Source organism: Schistocerca piceifrons, chromosome X, assembly GCF_021461385.2.
Source record: "Schistocerca piceifrons isolate TAMUIC-IGC-003096 chromosome X, iqSchPice1.1, whole genome shotgun sequence".
Lineage (NCBI taxonomy): Eukaryota > Metazoa > Arthropoda > Insecta > Orthoptera > Acrididae > Schistocerca > Schistocerca piceifrons.
Window position 1 is genome coordinate 841,981,252 of NC_060149.1, and position 23,989 is coordinate 842,005,240.

The 23,989-nt window shown below is 43.4% G+C and overlaps 1 protein-coding gene across 1 annotated transcript in view; it reads right to left on the reverse strand.

The window, feature by feature from the left end:
* Positions 1-1,906: 1,906 nt before the first annotated feature.
* LOC124721375 (succinyl-CoA:3-ketoacid coenzyme A transferase 1, mitochondrial) overlaps positions 1,907-23,989 on the reverse strand; it is a 91,149-nt gene continuing 69,066 nt past the window's right edge. Inside the window, exons 10-11 of the mRNA XM_047246308.1 lie at positions 17,578-17,768; positions 1,907-2,769 (exon numbers count right to left, since the gene is read on the reverse strand). Of these exons, the coding sequence (XP_047102264.1) occupies positions 17,610-17,768 (159 nt within the window). The 3' untranslated portion in view covers positions 1,907-2,769; positions 17,578-17,609. The remainder of the gene's footprint in view (positions 2,770-17,577; positions 17,769-23,989) is intronic.

Genomic DNA, 23,989 nt, shown 5'->3' on the forward strand with positions numbered 1-23,989 from the left:
CCATACTCATTGGGACAGCTAAGTACACATAAAGCACTTTACTCCCACGTTCCATTCAGTAGGCAGCATCATTGTGTTGCTTTAGAGAGTCTACTCGGGGAGTGGAATACCTACGTTACATACATATAAATTTTTCACCATCGCCAACTGGATGCTTGCAGCAGATGTGTCAATGTAAGTTTTTATTATTGCTGTATGTTTCAGTGCACAAATTTCCCAAATGAAAGATGTATTAACATAAACACACAATAACCAAAAACTGCACACAGTATATAGACTAACGCAAGCTTTTGCTCTCTGCCAACAGAAAACACTAAGAGCTGCAGGTCTGAGGCCAGCGAGTGCACACAACTGGCACCAAATCACCAGATTTGCAGTCCCTAGACACAAGTGTCCTGACTTATAATAGATAAATACAGTATGTGCCTCTTGCCCCCATCAGCACGTGCCCCATTATCTTAACAACAGAAAACGTCCAGATACGGGCTGCCGATACCGGCTTGCCACTACACACCAGCCACTACAACTCATGAACTCTAGCTTAGAGTTAAAGCAGGATGGAATGATATGACTGTATCCATCATCCGAGTTCACTTTCACTTGATGCCCAGCTGGGTCAGAGTAGGTGTGGCCGTCACCAAAGGTGGCACCTTTGTGCTAAATACCCCAAACAACCTACAAATTTAATTACATACCCTTCCTTATACTGCATAGGCACCGTAAGAAAAGTTTCATTACTAATATCCTTCCTGGTGGTGTCATTTTAATGACCAGTAGCATCCTTGGGGAGGAGAGGTATACGCTGGAGAAGACCCCATCACCCACACCCCATGATGAGAGGGGGGAGAAGTCAAGTTTCATTGAAGCAAATAAATCACATTTGTTTTGAAGGAAATTTGACTGTGGAGTTTGTGTGTGTGAGGCTTTTCCTTTTGACTTTAAACTCTGGTCTTATCTTTGTGGAGATAATCAGCAAAGTTGCCGAGAGGTACGTGGTGGTGGTGGTGGTGGTGGTGGTGGTGGTGGTGGTGTATGAACTGTGACTGATTTATGTTTTCCAGTCCAGTTGTTGGATCTCTGAATCATTTCTGAAAGTAGTAAGACTGCTATAGGGATTTTATTTTTGGTATAGAGGTAGTGACAATTTTTGTTGCTTCTTGTGGGTCAAAGCAATGCTGGCAGCCTTTATTTAAACTGATTTCATAAAGAAATTATCTGCTACAACATTCCTTTCTTGGTTTACAAGTATCACAATCAGAGGTATTACAACTTACTCTCCCAAAATCTTTTTTTTTTTTTTTTCTCTCCCCTTACTGAGGTGTGCAAAATGTATTATATGTAAACAATTCACCCCCACACACGTAGCAAACCTATGTTTGAGACATATTCATCTATCGGGCTGCTAAGGCAATACCAGGGTAAACCTGTTTCTAGGCAGTAGCTCCTCATTATCTTTCCATTCTCACAGAAGTGAAATTTTTAGCTCGCTGAGGTCTGATCTGGGTTGACTTTCTGACAAATCTAACCCCCCGGCCCCCACCCCCAATTAGTCTAACATTCCATTCCGTTATTTTCTTCTCTCGTAAGACAAAATGTTCACACATTGAAAGAAGGCCAGACAGCATGATAACAGAGCAGTTGTTAGTACTTCTGCAATATATGAATCCAGAATGTTAACCACCTCACTTGGTTTAATATATTAAGTTTTTGTGATCATACAGATTTTTCCTCCACTGATATTTACCACTGCTTTAAACAAAAGGACTGTACAGGAATAATGAGGAGAGCTACAAAAAAAATTCTAAATAACAGCTGTCACCAATGTAAGACACGTACATTATTTTGAAGTGAGCAAAGTGGAAATGCTTAAAACTAACTATGAAACTATATAAGCAGTTGCAGTATCTAAAATTCTTCAGTCAACTTTATTATAAAAAAATACAGATTTTTGTAACAATATTTTTCATAATCTGAAGCAACACCTTGCTTTTATATACAAACGAGGCATAACAAAAGTTAAATTTCTTTATAGTTTCTCTCAGTCTTACAATATAGTTCATTTCTTAAAAATCTTACAAAATGGAAATTAAGCAGCAATTCACAGTTATGGTAAAGTAGATTATTTTATTCACGTAAAATGTCATTGTTTTATTAATATGCATACTGTAGTGTCAAAAATGAAATTTATCAGGCTAAAACAAAATATCATGTCCCATCATGAGATTTAAATGACAAATGACAGTATTAAAATGTCAAAATGATCTAAACAGTGTGATAATGTTACAAAAAGGAAAACTGTAACACATGTGTTAATGTGAGCATGACTGACTTCAGTGACCAATGCCACAATGCAGAACAATTTAATCCACAAATTGCTGTGGTAGTTGCATCTTTTATATAACAATAAAACCAAGTTTCAACTTGGAACATTTATTATAAATTGCTTAGTCTTAAGACAAAGAACTAGTTCAATTCTCCAATGAAATGACAAAAGTAACTACACCCACTCACTCAGTCCTGGTTTTATAAATGTTAAGCCATTTCCAATACTGAAATTTTTCTCAACATTCACTCAATTACCAGGTTGTTTTGTGTTGCATACAAACACAATTTTACAGTCATTATCACCATCCTATTTTCTTCATCATCATTATAATTATAATCACCATTTTATTCTCATCATCATCATCATCATCACCATCTTATTCTCTTCATCATGACCACGTAAGACAGGAATCTGCCATTTGTTGAGTAACGATTTAGCAGAATCTGAAACAAGAATCACGCCCATCTTACACAAGTTGAAATTTCATCCTCTCATGAAGAATAGAGTTTTTTCTCATAAAATGTCTGAAAAATTAATATTCAGTACCCTAAACTACAAGAAATGTATTTCAGAATGGGACTTTTCACTCAGTAATTGTAGCAGTAAAATTAGTGTACTGCTACAGTGAAAGCCAGAATTTTGTCACTATTGGGAGAAGCAGTATCTTCAGAATGTCAAAAAAAATTGTTGTTCAACGTCCATTTGCTACAGTTTTAGTTTTGTGGAACTCTTATCTTCATTGACACTTTTATTCAGTGAATACTTATAGGTTTCGAATTCCTCAATTTAATTTATATAAGAACTGTCTATAGAATAATATTGCACTAATCTTATGTGTGGCAAGTATTATAGACCATTTCATGTGTTTAAGCAAAAGTAGAGACCATCAAAAGAGGTGAAAAAACATACAATTTGTGATTCAGAAGTTTCACAACTGATTCATTTCTGAGTAGAGGAGCACGCGCAGACTGGTTCTGTCGGGTTGGGGAAGTGGTGGGGGGTCTCAGGGAACGAACAAACATTGCGGCAGTTGCCTCCAGAACCCTGGAGAGTGCGCATTGCTTGCAGCATGAGTGCATGTCATTGACCTCAGTCGAAAAGTGGAAGAGGCAAAAATGGAGCATTGTTATGCAATAAAGTTTTGCGTGCGAATGAACAAAACCGTCACGGAGACTCTCGGTATGATTCAAGAGGCCTTTTAAGGAAGAAGCCATGTCCTGTGCAATGGTTTTCACATGGCACAAATGTTTCAAAGATGGGCGTGGGAATGTTGAAGACGACGACCACTCTGAGAGGCCATCATTAAGCCAAACGGATCAAAACTTGGATAAAATGCGGGAACTTTTAAACAATGACCATTGTCTTAGTACTAGATTAATTGCTGATGTACTGGGACTCAGTCAGAGTACAGTGTGAAGGATTGTGATGGAGAATTTGATGATGCGAAAAGCGTGTGCCAAAAGTTTTGTTGGTGGATCAGAAGAAACGGCACATGACTGTTTGCCAGGAAATGCTCCAACAGTTGAATGTTGATCCGAACCTTCTGGAGAAGTGGTTACTGGTGATGAGACCTGGGTCTACAAGTACGATCCTGAGTCAAAGCATCAAAACTCAGAATGGCAAACTGCTTTTTTTTTTTTTTTTTTTTTTTTTTAAGTGATTCACAAGGAGTTTGTTGCTCGTGGACAGAATGTCAAAGGTGACTTTTATGCTGGAGTGCTCCACCACTTGAGGGATCGAGTTCACCACGTCCGCCCGGCAACTGAGGGCAATTTGACTCTCCACCATGACAACGCACCCGCTCACACGTCGCGCACTGCTGCCTAAGTTATGGTCAAGTTCAATGTGACGCCACAGCCACCCTACAGCCCCGGCATGGCTCCAAGTGACTTTCTTCTTCCCCCAAACCAAGACAGGCCTAAAAGGGAAGCAATTCGACTCCATCCAGCAGGCTTCGACAAGAGCCATTGACAGCATGATGCCCGAGGCCTTCAAGAAGGGCTACGAACAGTGGAAGACGTGATGGCAGCACTGTGTTGATGCTGAAGGATCATATTTTGAAGAATTTTAGTCTGCTGTACTTAAATGTCCAATAAATTTCTAGTTCTGAGTTAAGTCTTGAAACTTTTGAATCACATCCTGTATGTAGTTTCATGAGAGTCAACTGACAATTGTCACTTACAGCCTTCCTGATTTCTTGTGCAATAGCAGACCAGTGACTCTTGCCACACTATTTGCAGTCATGTGTCTATCACCATAAGCATTCTGTAATTAGCAATTAATATCTGCTGCAGAAATGCCATTTTTAAAAGTAAACAGTCACTGTATACTGTTTAAACACTGTCAATATGATGATGAACAAGTGCACAGTACATCTTTAACCAAATGGAAGGGTAGTAGTTTCCACTGTGAACAAATTCAGCTGCAGTCACATTAAAATACTGACGACAACTAAGTACCAGCACTGCAAACAATAGTCCCTACAAAACCCTCTTTCTTTTCCTTGTAGAAAAAAAGAAAGTAGTGGGGTCATATTGAAAGTGAACTTTCATAGAATAATTTGGCATGGAAACTAGCTTTCATTCCAACATTTGGTTCTTCAATTAAGAACGAGTTAAAAACCACATTTTTCAACTTGACTAATCTTAAGTAGTGTGGTCGCATGATGTGTACAATTGTTCTCATGTACACTCAGGCTAGTGACTTGCCTAGAAAACCTGAAAAATCAGAGGGCAGGGAGGGGGGGGGGGGTGGAGGACGGGAGGAGGAGGATGTGGGATGTGTTGTGTGATATCAGAGACTCAAAGAGGTGTGTGCACCTGAGAGACTCTGGGGGGTGGGGGTGTTTTCTGAGTGGCTGCTAAGACAGATGGGGGAGCATCCTGAGAAGATGCAGTAGGGAAACAGGGTAGGGTGGGGTGGGGTGGGGGGGGGGGGGGGGCAGTGTGAATTCTGATAGGCAGAGAGACATTGGGGAAATGATGACAAAAACCCGACAGACCTGATTGTTGAACTTCCAATTTCAGTCACATGTTGTACACAACAGAAAGAGCCACCTGTACAATGCTCCAGATGCATAGTATGAACATTGGTGGGGTAAACCAGTCTGTGACTTATCCATAATGACCAGTTCTCAATGTCTGTCAGCATGCATTGCATGCCACTGTGAATGGATGACTACTACCCAGATGAATTTGTTCCAATTTAAAAAAAATCCTATACAAATAATCAAACTCTTTGTATTCGGTAACAATCTTTCTAATATCTTGCTAAACATGCAGTCATCGAATTTACAGTAACACTACATGGTCCCCGCATTTTCATCTGCAATTTTGAAAACTTGCAGCTGACCACTGGTAGATTTCAATTTCTTATATTTTTCAACAAGAGGGGTTTTTTTTTTTCTTTATAAATAAATTCTACAGCCCCGGCAACCACTGCTGGTACGGTATCTTTTGTAAAGATTTTGTTGGTGTTATGATGGATTCTTATAGATTCTAAAACTTCAAATGACCCAGGTAAATAACTACTGAAGGCGAGGGGACTTTAAAAAGTAAGTTACTCATTATCATAGCAGACCAAGTACCTTTTATTGAATGCTGCACTTTACTTCAAAGTGACCGGATACATGAAAATTTCTCAATATTCTCACAAAGTCTCTAAACAACTGCCAGAACATAATAGCAATTACTCAGTTCTTTGACAACAGAAACCCACTTCTTGGTCATGGAGCCACTCAGGAAATGCTGTTTAAATGTCTTCAGTTTTGGAAAACTTCCCTCTTCCTCCCCTTCTGAATCTGCTGTCTATATTCATATCTTTGTCTCCCTTTATGATCTCTCTCCCCCCCCCCCCCCCCCCCCTCCACACTCTCTCTCTCTCTCTCTCTCTCTTCCCTCCAATACTAAATTGGTGGTACTTTGATGTTTCAGAATGTGTCCTACCATCTGATCAGATTCTATTCATTACCACCCCATTAGTTACGTGACCTACCCATCTGGTCTTCAGCATTCTTATGTAGCACCATATTCAAAAGCTCCTATTCTCTTCTTGTCTACACTGTTTATCACCCATGTTTCACTTCCATACATGGCTACACTCCACAGAAATACTTTCAGGAAAGACTGACTGACACTTAAATCTCTATGTGATGTTGGCAAGTTTCTCTTCATGAGAGATGCTTTTTTTTCCATTGTCAGTCTACATTTTATATCCTCTCTACTTTGGCCATCTTCAGTTATTTTGCTGCCCAAATAGAAAAATTTATCCACTATTTTAAATGTCTCATTTCCTAATCTCATTCCCTCAGCAGCACCTGATTTAATTCAACTACACTCCACTATCCTTGTTTTACTTTTGTTGATTTCATCTTACACTGAAGTGCCAAAGAAACTGGTATAGGCATGTGTATTCAAATACAGGGATACGTCAAAAGGCAGAATATGGTGCTGCGATCAGCAATGCCTATATAAGACAACAAGGGCAGTTGTTAGATAGGTTGGTGCTGTGACAATGGCAGGTTATCAAGATTTAAATGAGTTTGAACATGGTGTTACAGTTGTCGCACGAGCGATGGGACACATCATCTCCGACGTTGCGATGAAGTGAGGATTTTCCCATATGACTATTTCACGGGTGTACTGTGAGTATCAGGAATCTGGTAAAACATCAAATCTCCGACATCACTGTGGCCGGAAAAAGATCCTGCAAGAACGGGACCAATGACAACTGAAGAGAATTGTTCAACGTGACATACATGCAACCCTTCCGCAAATTTCAATTCTGGGCCATCAACAAGTGTCATTGTGCGAACCATTCAACAAAACATCATTGATATGGGCTTTCAGAGTCGAAGGCCCACTCGTGTACCCTGGATGACTGCACGACATGGAGCTTTACCGCTCACCTAGGCCTGTCAACACTGACATTGGAATATTGATGAGTGGAAACTCGTTGCCTGGTTGGAAAAGTCTCGTTTCAAATTGCATCGAGTGGATGGACGCGTACAGGTGTCGAGACAACCTCATGAATCCATGGACCCTGCATGTCAGCAGGGGACTGTTCAAGCTTGTGGAGGCTCTCTAATGGTATGGGGCAAGTGCAATTGGAGTGATACATCTAGATACGACTGACAGGTGACATGTGCGTAAGCATCCTGTCTGATCACCTGCATCCATTCACGTCCACTGTGCATTCCGACAGACTTGGGCAATTCCAGCAGGGCAATGCATCACTCCAAACGTCCAGAATTCCTAGAGTGGCTCCAGGAACACTCTTCTGAGTTTAAACACTTCTGCTGGCCACCCAAACTCCCCAGACATGAGCATTACTGAGAATATCTGGGATGTCTTGCAACGTGCTGTTCAGAAGAGAACTCCACCCCGTCTTACTCTTACTGATTTATGGACAGCTCAACAGGATTCATGGTGTCAATTCCCCCGAGCACTACTTCAGACATTACTCAAGTCCATGCCATACGTGTTGCAGCATTTCTCTGAGATCTGTTATACCAACGGAAATATGTTTGCACTGTCCTGTGTTGTGTTGTGGTTCGCTGATAAAAGCAAACTGAACAGGCACCATATTGATTTACAAATTCGTAGAGTGCCATGTTTGGAGCTTTTTGTGTTTATACTTGTTTACTAGAAAAATATGCAGTTTAATTGATGCATCACATTAATGATCTTTCCAAGCTCCATAGTTTTCAGTATGATTGGATTTTTAAAAAAGTCACCGAATAAAACTATTATCTCTATTCCAAACTAAAAACTTCCTTCATTACCACAAAAAGGAATGTTTCGTGATGAAACCAGCAAACTGCTGAAAAACATAATGCGACAGATACTTCAGGCGGACATGAAGGAAAAACCTGAAACACTGAATTGCACCTTCATAGTAAGCTAGCAACTCTTATGGCCCAAGATTCACGCAAGTCTGTTTTCACAGCCCTAGCAACCGTGGGATGATAATGATGAACTCTACTTATGCCAATATGGCAAACATGCCATTAAGTGTACCTAGAATAGTGGATCTCAGTCATTTAGATGTTATAAACAGATATCTATTCCTTTGTAATTAAGTAATTTAGTGCAAAAGCATCTTTCCCCGCCAGCAGGAAATATGGAAGTAATGAGCTGTCTCATACTTTGAAGGAAAAATACAGAAAACAGGTGTCTGGTTCCACATAATAGTAAAGTGCTGATTTATTAACAGGATTGTGTTTCAGAAGAGAACTTTCAGGTTATGACAATGCTTTCTTTTGAAGAACTTTTCCACAGTGTGTCGTTGCATAGACATTTTTCCTTCAATTTATTGGATTTGAAGGGTTTAACATAAATGGTTTCTTTTTTCCAGAAATTTCAATAAATGTGATCTGTGTTGTCAATAAAACTGATAAACTCATTTTCATTTCAGCATAACACAAAAACAGCTAAATGAGAGAAAAACAACGAACATACAGTACTTCAAAAATAGGAAGTCAAAAACGAATACAAGAATTGGCAAGGGACACCAAAAAAACCATTGAAACTGGCTGTAAAATAAACAATTCTTTTGCTGTCTTTTTAAAATTTTGAACATGGTTGGAGCAGCAAATGTAGGATGAAATCTTTCTGTTGAAATAGTAAACAGCCAACCAGTTGCAAAATGGAAGGTTTATAAAAACCCCTGTACCATGGTTTCAGTGTTTATAAAAATGTCTTCTTCAGAAGGAAATACTGACAACTGGCTTACACGTTGTGACAGAGGTGCGTTGACAGGCATCTTTCAGCTATATTTTAACATACGTTTACCACAACATGCAATTCAGTTGTCAGTATTTCCTCCTGAAGACTATGGTTTTCGAAACACTGAAACCATGGTAAAGGCGTTTTAATAAACCTTCCATTCTGCAACTGATTGGTTGTTTACTGTTTCTACAAATAAAATACTTACAATCTGCGAGTCCACGATTACCTGTAATTTTGCAGCACAGGTAATTTTGATTTTCTGTGCAAAAATGACCAGGGTCTGTAATATGTTTCCCAGCTCTCCTCTGAACCAAGTTCTTGGAATTTCAACAGTAAACCTCTCCATGATATACAATGTCTCTCTTGTAGCATGTCACCTACAGTTTAATGAGCATCTCTCATGTTTCTGTGCTTACTAAATGATCCCATGATAAAATTTGCCTTTTTGTTTCATCTTCTCTAATGTGCAGTACTCTAACATCAGTCATAGAACTGTTCTGTAAGCCACTTCTTTCACTCATGACTTACATTTCCTAAAGTTTCTTTCAACGAATCTCAGCTCGGTATCTTCTTTTCCTGCAATGAGTTTTGTGTGTTCATTTACACTTCAGGTTACTCTGCATGATTACTTCTAAATATTTTGAAGTTGCTACTGTTTCCAGTGGTTTATCGCCAACAGCGTAATTGGAAAGTAAGGGATTTCTTCCCCTACTTGTATTGGTTGGTTGATTTAAAAGGGGGAGGGGGGGGGGGGGGGGGAGGGACCAAACTGCGAGGTCATCAATCCCTTGTTCCCGGTAAAATAATTACACAACGGAAAGAAGAAAAGAAAGGAAATGTACAGTACAATAACAGGAGAACCAGCCACTCTGTGACACATTAAAACATCCACCCTAAAAGCATTAGAGTCGACAACACAAAGGGACAAAGGACATGCACTAAAACTTATATGGAATGATAAAATCCACCATCACGTATAAAACGTAAAACTAAATTAGCCAATGAGGCCTTGTCAGGCAACGAGTCTGGTAACTGAAGAGTGCGTCGCAGGGCAGCCAAAGAACGACATCTCACCAAGACAAGGGCCACTGTCAGCTGGGTGCAGAACTGACACTGAGGTGGGTCATCACGGCGCAGGAGGTAGCCGTGTGTCACCCAAGCATGGCCAATGCGAAGCTGGCAGAGAACCACAGGGTCCCTGCGAGAGGCCCGCATGGAGGACTGCCACACATTCGTAATCTCCTTAATGGCACGCAATTTGTTGTGCATGCTGAGGTTATGCCATTTCGTCTCCCAAAGCCGCAAAACCTTGCGGCCTAGTACTGAATGCAGGTCAGTTGCAGAGAAGCCGATCTCCACAAGTGGTTTTGGCATAGCCTGTTTGGCCAGCCTGTCAGCAAGTTTGTTGCCTGGGATTCCGACTTGACCTGGGGTCCAGACAAACAACACTGAATGACCAGACCGTTTCAGGGCATATATGGACTCCTGGATGGTTGCTACCAAAGGATGACGAGGTAGCACTGGTCGATAGCTTTTAGACTGCTCAAGGAGTCAGTACACAGAAGAAACAACTCCCCAGGGGATGAACAGATGTGCTCAAGAGCACGAGATATAGCCACCAGCTCAGCAGTGAAAACACTGCAGCCATCGGGCAAGGAATGCTGTCCAATATGTCCTCCATGGACATATGTGAAGCAGACGTGACCATCAGCCATCGAGCAGTCCATGTAAACCACTTCATGGCTCGGTACACGTCACGAATCAAGAGGAAATGTCAGCGGAGAGCCACGGGCTTAACTGAGTCCTTAGGACCATGTAAAAGGTCCAGACGAAGCCATGGCCTAGGTGTACATCATGGAGGTGTACATGAATGGACCTCAAGTATAGGTGGTAAAGGCAGGGACTCCAGTTCTGAAAGAAGGGATCGCACACGAACTGCAATTGGAAGCCCTGAGCTGGGCTGCTAATGCAGGAGATGAACCGCTGTGGGTGGGAAAAGGAGACTGTGATTCGGATGTGCAGGACAACTACGAACTTACGCAACATAACTGGCCACCAGTTGTGCACGCCTAACCTGCAATGGAGGGACTCCAGCCTCCACAAGGACGCTGGTCCCGGGACTCATCCTAAAAGCTCCTGTCACTTGGCGAACACCACAGTGAAGCACTGTGTCGAATACATGCAATGATGAGGGCGCCACTGAACCATAAACCAGACTCCCATAGTCAAAGCGGGATTGAACAAGGGCTCTGTAGAGCTGCAGCAGTGTAGAGCGATCTGCACCCCAGTTGGTGTTGTTCAGACAGCAGAAGGCATTGAGATGCTGCCAGCACTTCCACTTAAGCTGACGAAGATGAAGAGGCCTAAGAATCGATATGTCTCCACTACAGCGAGTGGATCGTCATTAAGGTAAACTTCTGGTTCTGGATGAACTGTATGGTGCCGACAGAAGTGCATAACAAATGACTTTGCGGTCGAAAACTGGAAACTGTTGGCTAGAGCCCATCACTGCGCCTTATGGATGGCTCCCGTAGGTGCCGCTCAGCAATACCAATACTGGTGGAGTAGTACGAAATGCAGAAGTTGTCTGCATACAGAGAGGGTAAGACAGACTGCCCTACAGCTGCTGCTAGACCGTTAATGGCCACTAAAAATAGTGATACACTCAATACAGAGCCCTGCAGGACCCCATTCTCCTGGATATGCGGCAACTATGGGAGGCACCAACTTGGACATAGAAAGTATGGAGTATTCTGAATAAAAATCTGGAGTGGCCATCGGAGACCCCCACCCATATAATGTGGCAAGGATATGATGTTGCCAGGTGGTGTCATACACTTTTCGTAAATCAAAAAAGATGGCAACCAGGTGTTAGCATCTGGAAAAGGCTGTTTGGATGGCAGACTTGAGACACCCAAGATTATCAGTGGTAGAGCGACCCTGCAGACCTGCCCTTACATGGAGCCAGTAGGCCATGTGACTCCAGCGGCTTACAAACAACATTGGTGAGGCTGATGGGCCGATAGCTATCCACATCAAGAGGGTTTTTACTGGGTTCGAGCACCGGAATGATGGTGCTCCCCTGCCATAGTGATGGAAAGACGTCATCGCACCAGATCTGGTTGAAGATGATGAGGAGATGTCGCTTGTAGTCAGATGGGAGATGTTTAATAATCTGACTGTGGATCCGATCTGGCCCAGGAGCTGTGTCGGTGCAATGTGCAAGTGCACTGAGGAGCTCCCACTCTGTAAATGGGGCGTTATAGGATTCACTGTGGCATGTAGTGAATGAGAGGATTTTTCCCTTCCAGCCGCCGTTTGAGAGTGAGAAAGGCTGGGGGGGTATTCTCTGACACACAGGCTCGAGCATAGTGCTCAGCAAAGTGCTCAGAAATCGCATTTGTGTCAGTAGATAACATGCCATTTATATTAACACCAGGAACACCTGGTGGGGTCAGGTACCCGAAAAGAGATTTGATCTTTGCCGAGACTTCTGAAGGTGACATATGGCACCCAATGGTTGAGACATATCTCTCCCAACTGTCCTGCTTCCATCGTTTTACAAGTTGGCAAATACGGGCATGGTGCCGCTTATGCCGCTGTACAGCTTGCCGACACTCCATAATTGCTTCAACGACTTCCAGTGACCACCAAGGGACTGCCTTCCGCTGGGGCACCCTAAAGAGCGAGGGATCACATTTTCTGCCACATAAAGTATTGTTGTAATCACCTGCTTAACCATCACATCGATGTTAAAGTGTGAGGGAGTTTCAACAGTAACATCAGAGGTGAAAGCTTCCCAGTCTGCCTTGATTAAAGCCCATCTGGGCAGGCATCCATGGGCCTGATGCCGGGGCACCGACAGGAAGATGGGGCAATGGTCACTACCACACAGGTCGTCACGTGCTCTCCAGTGGATAGATGGGAGAAGTCCTGGGCTGCAAATTGATAAATCAATGGCCGAGTAACTACCATGAGCCACACTGAAATGTGTGGCTGCCCCAGTATTTAAGAGGCAGAGGTCAAACTGAGACAGTACAGTTTCGGCATCTCTGCCTTGGCCAGTAAGCACGGTGCTACCCCACAAGGGGTTATGGGCGTTAAATCTCCCAAAAGTAGGAAAGGCTTAGGGAGTTGATCAATCAGTGCAGTTAATACATTCAGGGATATTGCACCATCTGGAGGAAGATATACATTGCAGACAGTAATTTCCTGTGTCGTCCTTATTCTGACAGCCACAGCTTCAAGACGGGTTTGAAGGGGCACAGTTTCACTACAGACTGAGTTTAGGACATAAACACAAACTCCAGCCGACACTCGATTATAGTCACTACGGTTCCTGTAGTATCTCTTATAGCCGCGGAGGGCAGGGGTCCGCATTGCCATGGAGGGCAATGCAGAAAGCAGGTGTAAAACTTAACAGTTGCTGTAGCTCAGCCAGGCAGTGAAAAAGACTGCCAGAATCTCCACCTCATCCACAGACGCACAGCTTGTAGATAGTGGTGGTGTGAGTGCAACTGCCATTCCCTTGGTCTTGGGAACCTTCTTTTTGATGTCTCTCGTTGCTCCTTATGTTTCCCTGGCTGGGAAGACTTCACTGATTCAGTCTCCAGGACTGAGGATGAGCATGAAGCCCTGTGACAAGCTACTTTTGGGCTCTTCAGCCACTGGCAAGTGTCATCTTTCCCACTAGCAGAAACCTGGGAAGGGAGTGACCCAAAGGACTCCTTTCTAGTGAGAAGAGTCAAAGAAGCCTTATGCTTCTCTGGCACAGAAGTGGGGACTGAAATCCTCAATGGTTGGGGGGATGTTGCTCCCGTCCCGAAGTAAATGGTGCAGGAGCAACAGGGAGGGAAGTGCCCCCCACCGTCACGGGGGCAGGTGTAGTCTCCCAGTTCTGAGAGGCAACAGGAATGCGAGGAACTGATGGGGCGCCAACTGTTCTCGTAGTGGCGGCGTAAGAGATGGTTATAGCCACAGGATGTAGGCCCTCAAATTTCCTCTTAGCCTCAGTGTAGATCAGTCACTCCAGGGTCTTATATTCCATGATTTTCCTCCATTTCTGTAAAATCCTGCAGTCTGGCGAGCAAGGTGAAAGATGCTTTCTGCAGTTGACACAGATGGGAGGTGGGGTACATGGAGTATTGAGATGTGATGGATGTCCACAATCTCGATATGTGACACTGGAAGTACAGCAAGAAGACATATGTCTGAAGTTCCAGCACTTAAAGCACCACATTGGGGGAGGGATACATGGCTTGACATCACAGCGTGTGTTAGACCATCACCTTGACCTTCTCGGGCAATGTGTCACCCTTGAAGGCCAAGATGAAGGCACCGGTGGCAATCTGATTAGCCCTCGGACGCTGATGGACGCACCAGACGAAATGAACACCTTGCCGCTCTAAATTGGCACGCAGCTCATTGTCAGGCTGCAAAAGAAGGTCCCTGTGGAATATAATACCCTGGACTATACTTAAGCTCTTATGGGGTGTGATGGCAACAGAAATATCCCCAAACTTGTCACAAGTGAGTAATGCCCGTGACTGGGCAGAGGATGCTGCTTTTATCAAGACTGACCCAGAGCACATTTTGGACAAGCCCTCCACCTCCCCAAACTTGTCCTCCAAATGCTCCGCTTCATGGACATGAAAGATTCCCCATAAACTCTCGTACATACGAGGTACTGGGGTGAATAAGCTTCACTGCCTTCCTTAGCCTGGCGTTCCTACCATGGTGTGACCAGGGAGGGGAACGATTTGGGGTCATATTTCTTAGCACTGAAGTTGGACTTTGCCCACTTAGAGACTGCTGGTGGTGGACCACCAGCAAGAGATGACATACTATGCTTCATGGTGTGTCATCTGCCATGATGCCACCCACTCCGACCAGGGGCCCTCTGCACGGGTGCCACTCAGCCTCAGCAAGGGCCACCTGGCAGGATGACCATTGCCGGGAGTCCCGATGCCCCAAGGACATGGGCATCTACTCCATAGCATATGTGGGGAGTTAATGGCACAGGCATCAGCAGAACAATCCCTGTGTTGTCAGGGGGGCTACAATCAACAGGGTACATGGCGGCCTCACCACAACGGACTGGCTACTGTGCTGAATATGAGGTGCTAAGAAGTCCATGGGTCATTGTTGGTGCAGAAAAAGATACTGCATAGTGCATGGGGGAAAACGCACCCAGGAAGATGTCCTCACGCAAGAGATGGAGAATGAGCATGACCGCAATGCGACGACAAGAAAGTGGGCTGAAGATCTCTATGCATGATGGTTAGGTGAGGTTAGTGTTGTTTAACGTCCCGTCGACAACGAGGTCATTAGAAATGGAGCGCTAGCTCAGGTGAGGGAAGGATGGGGAAGGAAATCGGCCGTGCCCTTTGAAAGGAACCATCCCAGCATTTGCCTGAAATGCTTTAGGGAAATCACGGAAAACCTAAATCAGGATGACTGGAGACGGGATTGAACCATCGTCCTCCCGAATGCGAGTCCAGTGTGCTAACCACTGCGCCACCTCGCTCGGTCTATGCACAATGGACACGATACACTATGTAAGGCGCCCTTCCCCAATTGGCTCACTCTTCGGGAAAATTTAGAAAGATGGAGGTGTAACCCGACAGGGGACCATCACATAAAGGTCGAAACGTGTGCGACTCCTTTTAGTCACCTCTTACAACAAGTAGGAATACCTTGGGCTTAATCTAACCCTGGACTTGCAGGGGGACCCTATTTGTGTGCAATATATTAAATTTATTTGTTATTTTGAGAGTCAACTGCTGGTCCTTGCACCAATCATTGATTCCCCACAGGTCTTTTGATTATGTTCCATTAAGAACATGTTTAATTCTGTCTGCTAGTAAGTCCAGAGTCCGGTCACAAATGATGGGGGTGGTGGGAGAAAATGCTAATGCACAAGAGCCTATGGTGTGTCATTGCATGTTACACATTTGGTTAAATTTAGTGACAAGAAAATTAATACAATATGACTTCGCAATTTATACAGCAGACAATGCATTCGAAAATGTGACAATCGACTGTGTGTTCAAACTAATCCTTGCTAAATTGTGGGTTTGTTCTTTCTTCCACTGGCACCTTAAAATCTGATCTAATACACAGAAAGCTTTTATTTTTTTCTGTAGATGTTACTGTGGAACTGTATCAATTGCCTTCCAAAAGTTAAGAAACACAGCATCGATATATGAACCCTTATATACAGCACTCTGGATTTTGTGAATGAACAGAGTGAGCTGTGTTTAGCAAGATCTCTTTCCTCATTATTCCCCCCCCCCACCCCATCCATAGTTTATGAACTGTCTGTCCAGTCATAGACGTTTCTGTTCTTCTTTAGTCTTGCGAATTGTCATACCATACACTGGTTACATATCACCAGTCATGTGGTAAGAACATATTACCATAACAAGTAAACGTGATAAAGTGAGAGCAGTCACACAGACTTATCACAGAAATTAAAAACAACAAATAGACGGGTGTGAACTGTTTTACAATAAAGGAATTCAAGAGTCAAAACTTCCAAAATTGAACGCAGGAGTTCTAACATGTGGTACTTGTGTAGAACAAATAGGAGGTACATATGCCTGGAGTTCCCTTTGTTACACTTCGTAGTTGTTAACGAACGTTACACCGTGACACAGACACAAATCTGAATACAGATAACAGACACATCTATGTCTGGACAGATAGTTCCCAATTTTGTGAAAAAAGAATATAACAGGACAGGACACAGGTTTGAACACGGATCTTCTCCTTCACAGCCCAATACCATAACCAAGACAGCGCCAATTCAACTAAGATCGATTCTGCTCATCTTTAACTTGAACGTTTCACTATTTCTAATTTAATTATTTTTTCGTAGTTCAGTACACCTTCTTTCTGTTTTCATGCTTGATATGTGGTCAGTTTTTGATGGACTATCTGCAGGGACATCTCATCACTAAATCTGAGGGGGGTGCAATGGGGAATGTGTCTTGTATGTGGTTTGCCAGCTCGCCCGGGCTGTAAATGATGGTCGGCTACAGATTTAGCACAAAGCAGCCTTCACAAAGAGAACCTACAAAAAATGTCTTCATTTTTCTACTCTGACACATGGTAGCTTCAGAATTTATTATTTACAAGCTCTGACAAAGGTTTACCTATACCACTATTAGTCATTTGTCGGATAGGTTCCATTCTCTCCCAGATATACCTTCAGTGTTGTGAACTTTTTGCTCATTGTACTTACGTTCATCTCTGAATGAAATTTTTAATGTTTAGGACTTTCGACCTTTTCACGTATTTTGTGTCCCTGTTCTGCAATGAACCTATAAATATTTCACAAAAGCAAAAAATAAAAAATGTAGACATATGGATAATTTCTCATTGATATTCCAACTGATGAAACATAACTTCAGACAACAGCTCCAGCAAGAAATAAACAAACAAACAACACATTCTAGTGATGTAAAAACAAAGGAATAACAATCATCTATTAGGAAAAACAAATTACAGCAGTCATTATACCTGTTTTTACGTGAGGCTTGTGATAAGAGGTGTCATTCATCTTCAACATTTACTTTCACTCTGCCCATTGGTTTCAGATCTGATGATACTTCAAAATTGCATCCTGTGGCCTGTATTATGTCTGGCACAGTTGTATCTTCTGCAATTTCAACCAGTGTCAAACCATCTTCTGCATCAACCTCAAAAACACCCTATAACAGATTTTTGATGAACTACAACATTTCATAAAACACATGAAATATATACACCTAGGGAAAAAATGCTTTGTTATTAACAAAATCCAACAGATAAATTTTACTTATAATGGATACTTAAATTTCACTAAGTGGACAAATAATACTAAAAAAACCTAAGTGGCCTATCCAGTAGCACCTTCCAGCTTTTGAATGTGGGTTATCTTCCAAATTTTACATACTGATGGACAAAAATCATTTAGTCAAATTGCAAATTCACCAGATGGTGAAAAATATCTAATGACTGAAAACAAAACTGCTTCCATTGCTACATGCATGGTAAAAATTCCATATAATTATATAACCCATTTCTGTTAACACTGACTGGTGGCAGAATTTTGGTTGGGTTCTTTGGGGAAGGAGACCAGACAGCGAGGTCATCGGTCTCATCAGATTAGGGAATGACGGGGAAGGAAGTCGGCCTTGCCCTTTCAAAGGAACCATCCCGGCATTTGCCTAGAGCGATTTAGGGAAATCACGGAAAACCTTAATCAGGATGGTCGGACACGGGATTGAACCGTCGTCCTCCCGAATGCGAGTGCTGAATTTTGGTATTTTTTTTATTTTGGCCATGACTTTCTTCCTTAATATTATTTTAGAAAATTGAAAGCTAATATATCTGATCATTCATGAAATTGTAAAAAATTGGTTTTAACCTGATAAATATGGTGTGATCAAATATGATGCACATGGCTCATTTTAAACTTAAGACGCAGCTAGAAGCTTTATATGGCCCTATGCATCACTCGTGACACACACTCTTATCTGATAAGGATATTATTGCAAATAAAAGCTCCATTTACCTGTTATATAATTGCTTCAATTAACAAAATAAAAAACTTACATTTTTAGACATTTGTACATTGCAAAAAAAGACAGTCCATGCACATGAAACTCAGAGGGCAAATCTGAAATTTCAATGACACTGCTTGCTATGTTTGATAGCATGCTTTCAACAATCTGCTTCTGGTAACAGTTGTTACGTCGTCGTCTCACTGCAGTTTCAACCAGTTTGTGAGTACCATTCACTCGTGTCTCCTTAACATTGTCAATCCCAAGCAACTAATTTGCAAGAGCCTCATGGAAAGCAATGATACCCATTTTTGCATTGTAATTTGAACATACAAAGTATGAGCATTTATAAGAGTAGTATTGAAAAGTAATTCAAAGGGCACTTTGAAGAACCACTTAATTGACTTCCATAGATTTTCTTTTGATCTGAAAATCATTGAAGGATCTGGGTGTATTGTAATCCACAATTGTATTTAGTTTTTTCACTTCATCTCTCCTTGTTTTCACTGTCACAAGCTAAGGTTTATGTTTGGTTGTCAAAAAAATGATGTCCCTCTTGTCATGCCACTTTCTAACAATCACCTTTGTGTTGCTTTCCACAACCACTATTCCCCCATCTTCAATATTTTTATGATAATAGTTTTGGATTTCCCCTTGTTTTTTCATGGAGGGTCACTACCAGATGAGCTTTTTTTTCTAGCAGAATGTGCACCAAGTTAATAGAAGTTTAGAAATTATCCACAAAGAGTGTCCTTCCAGAATTCAAAAGTGATTCCAATAACTACATGACAATTGTTATGTCTATAGCATTAGTGTCTTTTCCACAATACACTTTAATATTCCAAGTATATCCACTTACAGCACACACTTCATATCATTTAATCCTGTATTTAAAATGTTTTCCAGAAATGTACTGATGAGTGTGTAAACTTTCACCAAATGGAACCATTGTTTCATTGGTATGAACAGTTTAACCTGGAATGAAAGCTTCCTGGAATTATGTGTTCAGACAGTTCACAATCTTCCTAATTTTTAACACTTTTTCATGTTCATCTATGTTTTCACCGTCACAAAAATGTATGCAACACAGCAACAAATCAAACATATTTCAGGACATAGTAGAAGACACCTGGTTTTTGTAAAGCGGATTTTCGCTTCAATAACCCTCCATTGTTGGCTTAGCAAGCCCTAGCCACAACTTAAGTTTCCTGAAATCATCAATGCTGATATCACTCCATAAAGTCAGTCTTGATGATAGAATAATGTCCCTGCAGTATTCCACTAACAATCTTTTGTTCACCATAACAGTGCTTCCTTCACTACGTAACTGCACATTCTTCAGAGCAAGGAGGGGGAAGATGATCAACTGGATGAATATTTGTTGCAGGAAGACTGCCCAAAAGTGGATTGACTACACCACAGTTACCCAAAAAAACAAAATTGTTTATATTTGCCTGCACATCAGACCACTTCATTCGTGAAGTAGAGAGCCCATCCGTACAAGACATCTTCAGGTGACAGCTCACTTTCACTGTACTCGTCAATGAAAGATGAACCTTCATTTGACTCATTTGTGGATGTATCATTCGTAACCAGCATGTGTTTCTTTTGTTTCGTCAATGGAATTACTTCTTCTTCACTATTACTCTTGCCGCGTGGGATTAGCCGAGCGGTCTAAGGCGCTGCAGTCATGGACTGTCCGGCTGGTCCCGGCGGAGGTTCGAGTCCTCCCTCGGGCATGGGTGTGTGTGTTTGTCCTTAGGATAATTTAGGTTAAGTAGTGTGTAAGCTTAGGGACTGATGACCTTAGCAGTTAAGTCCCATAAGATTTCACACACACACTATTACTTTTGCTCAAGTAAGGAGCATGATAGTCTGGGTCAGAATAACTGCCACTTCCGAAGAGTGATTCAACAGATAAACTCTATTCCTCCAACCATTTTCAGATTCGATCCTCTTGTGAATTCATTATTCATCAAACAACCACAATGTCTTGTTGGAAATGAGAACTACACAACACTGCATATGTAAACAAAATGCCAGTACTGGTAAGGAACACACTGTAATCACGTGAAAATTGTCTGTCAACCAGTGTTGCCATTACAAAACCAACATCACAGAACTTTTTTCACTGGTCAGTAGAACGTAGCACCCATTTTCTTTCAGTACAGCTGTGATTGTACACTCCTGGAAATTGAAATAAGAACACCGTGAATTCATTGTCCCAGGAAGGGGAAACTTTATTGACACATTCCTGGGGTCAGATACATCACATGATCACACTGACAGAACCACAGGCACATAGACACAGGCAACAGAGCATGCACAATGTCGGCACTAGTACAGTGTATATCCACCTTTCGCAGCAATGCAGGCTGCTATTCTCCCATGGAGACGATCGTAGAGATGCTGGATGTAGTCCTGTGGAACGGCTTGCCATGCCATTTCCACCTGGCACCTCAGTTGGACCAGCGTTCGTGCTGGACGTGCAGACCGCGTGAGACGACGCTTCATCCAGTCCCAAACATGCTCAATGGGGGACAGATCCGGAGATCTTGCTGGCCAGGGTAGTTGACTTACACCTTCTAGAGCACGTTGGGTGGCACGGGATACATGCAGACGTGCATTGTCCTGTTGGAACAGCAAGTTCCCTTGCCGGTCTAGGAATGGTAGAACGATGGGTTCGATGACGGTTTGGATGTACCGTGCACTATTCAGTGTCCCCTCGACGATCAGCAGTGGTGTACGGCCAGTGTAGGAGATCGCTCCCCACACCATGATGCCGGGTGTTGGCCCTGTGTGCCTCGGTCGTATGCAGTCCTGATTGTGGCGCTCACCTGCACGGCGCCAAACACGCATACGACCATCATTGACACCAAGGCAGAAGCGACTCTCATCGCTGAAGACGACACGTCTCCATTCGTCCCTCCATTCACGCCTGTCGCGACACCACTGGAGGCGGGCTGCACGATGTTGGGGTGTGAGCGGAAGACGGCCTAACGGTGTGCGGGACCGTAGCCCAGCTTCATGGAGACGGTTGCGAATGGTCCTCGCCGATACCCCAGGAGCAACAGTGTCCCTAATTTGCTGGGAAGTGGCGGTGCGGTCCCCTACGGCACTGCGTAGGATCCTACGGTCTTGGCGTGCATCCGTGCGTCGCTGCGGTCCGGTCCCAGGTCGACGGGCACGTGCACCTTCCGCCGACCACTGGCGACAACATCGATGTACTGTGGAGGCCCCACGCCCCACGTGTTGAGCAATTCGTCGGTACGTCCACCCGGCCTCCCGCATGCCCACTATACGCCCTCGCTCAAAGTCCGTCAACTGCACATACGGTTCACGTCCACGCTGTCGCGGCATGCTACCAGTGTTAAAGACTGCGATGGAGCTCCGTATGCCATGGCAAACTGGCTGACACTGACGGCGGCGGTGCACAAATGCTGCGCAGCTAGCGCCATTCGACGGCCAACACCGCGCGTGCGTGTGATCATTGCTCGTACAGCCCTCTCGCAGTGTCCGGAGCAAGTATGGTGGGTCTGACACACCGGTGTCAATGTGTTCTTTTTTCCATTTCCAGGAGTGTATATTTACCACATGCAAACCACTCATGACCCCTCACGTAATCTAATATGATGCACATGGTGAAAACAGAAAACTGATGTGCATCATATGTAACGCATATGGTGGTGAAAGTGTTAACTGTACCAAGTCTGAGATGTATCTATTTATGACATTTCAACAATGTAGGAAAAGACATATTGCAAATTACTGTAAAGAAGACATGTTAAAGTTGCAGACAGGTACATTAAAAGACACTTGCATAAACTATCACATGGCTCCATTCGCACTTCTGTCCACATGAAACCCACTAACCACAAACAGTACCTACATTTTAACAGCTGTCATCCATTTTACACCAAAAAATCTCCCCCATACAGTCTCGCCACGTGGAAATGGTGTATCTGCAGTGATATCTCCTGTGCCATATCCCCTCACATCCCCAATCCTCCCACCACCTTCAAGAACAAGCAACAAAGGAGTGTCTCCTTCATCACACAGTACCACCCTGGACTCCAACTGTTGTAATTTTGACCGTTCTGATCGCAGGGTGGCCATGACAAAGCGCGGCGTGACTGAACATGAGCTGCCCGCGAACAACAAAGATGAACGAACGGGAAAGGATGGACACGCATAACGACAGACAAACGAGCAAGACACCAAGAACAACAACAACGACAACAACAACACGCAAGAAGCAATGGGGTCACAAGCAAAAACCTCACGAAGTCAACAATGTCCACTAGTACACAGAAATAAGCAAAGTAAACACGATGTCTGTAAGTGAGATATCTAGAGACTCACGCCGGTATCAGACTGCCTCACAGAGAGGCATGCGCTTAAATACATGATAGGGTACGCTGCTATTGGCTGCTGGGACCAAGGGCTCCACAGTGGCGCCCCTCACAATATATGCAGGCCAGGAGCGTGCGCAGCCACGGCTTACAGCACAACAGCTGCAGAGACCTCTAGTGGTAATCGAGGTCCATGCCATCTGGCGTGGATTCAAAACCCGCGGCGTTCAGCACCAGACTAACAACCACCACATCTTTTGCCAGGGCTTTGATCACCTATCATCATGCACTGAAATGAGTGACATCCTACCCAGGATACTTTCCATCCCTGTTACAGTTGTGTTCCATCACCCACCCGACCTCCACAACATCTTAGTCAATCCCTATGCCACTCCCAATCCTAACCCCTTGCCACAAGGATCATATTCCTTGCCCAATCTACCCACCCAGCACTTCCTACTCCAGTCCTGTCACAGGTTTATCCCACCCCATAAGAGGCCGGGCCACCTGTGAAAGCAGCCATGTCATTTACCAGCTCTGCCGCAATCATTGCGCAGCTTTTCATAATGGTATTACTACCAATCAGCTGCCCACCAGGATGAACAACTACCACCAAACTGTGACCAAGAACAAAGTAGACCACCATATGGCATAACATGCAACTGAACATAATACACTATTTCAATGGCTGCTTCACTACCTGAGCCATCTGGATCCTTCCCTCCACCACCAGCTATTCTGAACTGCACAGATGGGCATTATCTTTACAACACATTCTCCAGTCTCGTAATTATCCCAGCCTCAACCCATCTTAACTTACTGTCCCCACACCCTCCACCCTCCAGCTATGTTCTATCATCTCCTCCCATCCTGTTTATTTGCTGCCCTCTGCCAATGCATCTGCCCGTCTTTCCCCACTCCTCTCCTTTTATGCCCCTTTTTTCCCCCCACCTCCCTATCCCACAACCTCCTGACACTGCACATGTTGGCATTCTAGTCCCTGTACACTCCAACGGACAGCATACATCTTTCTCC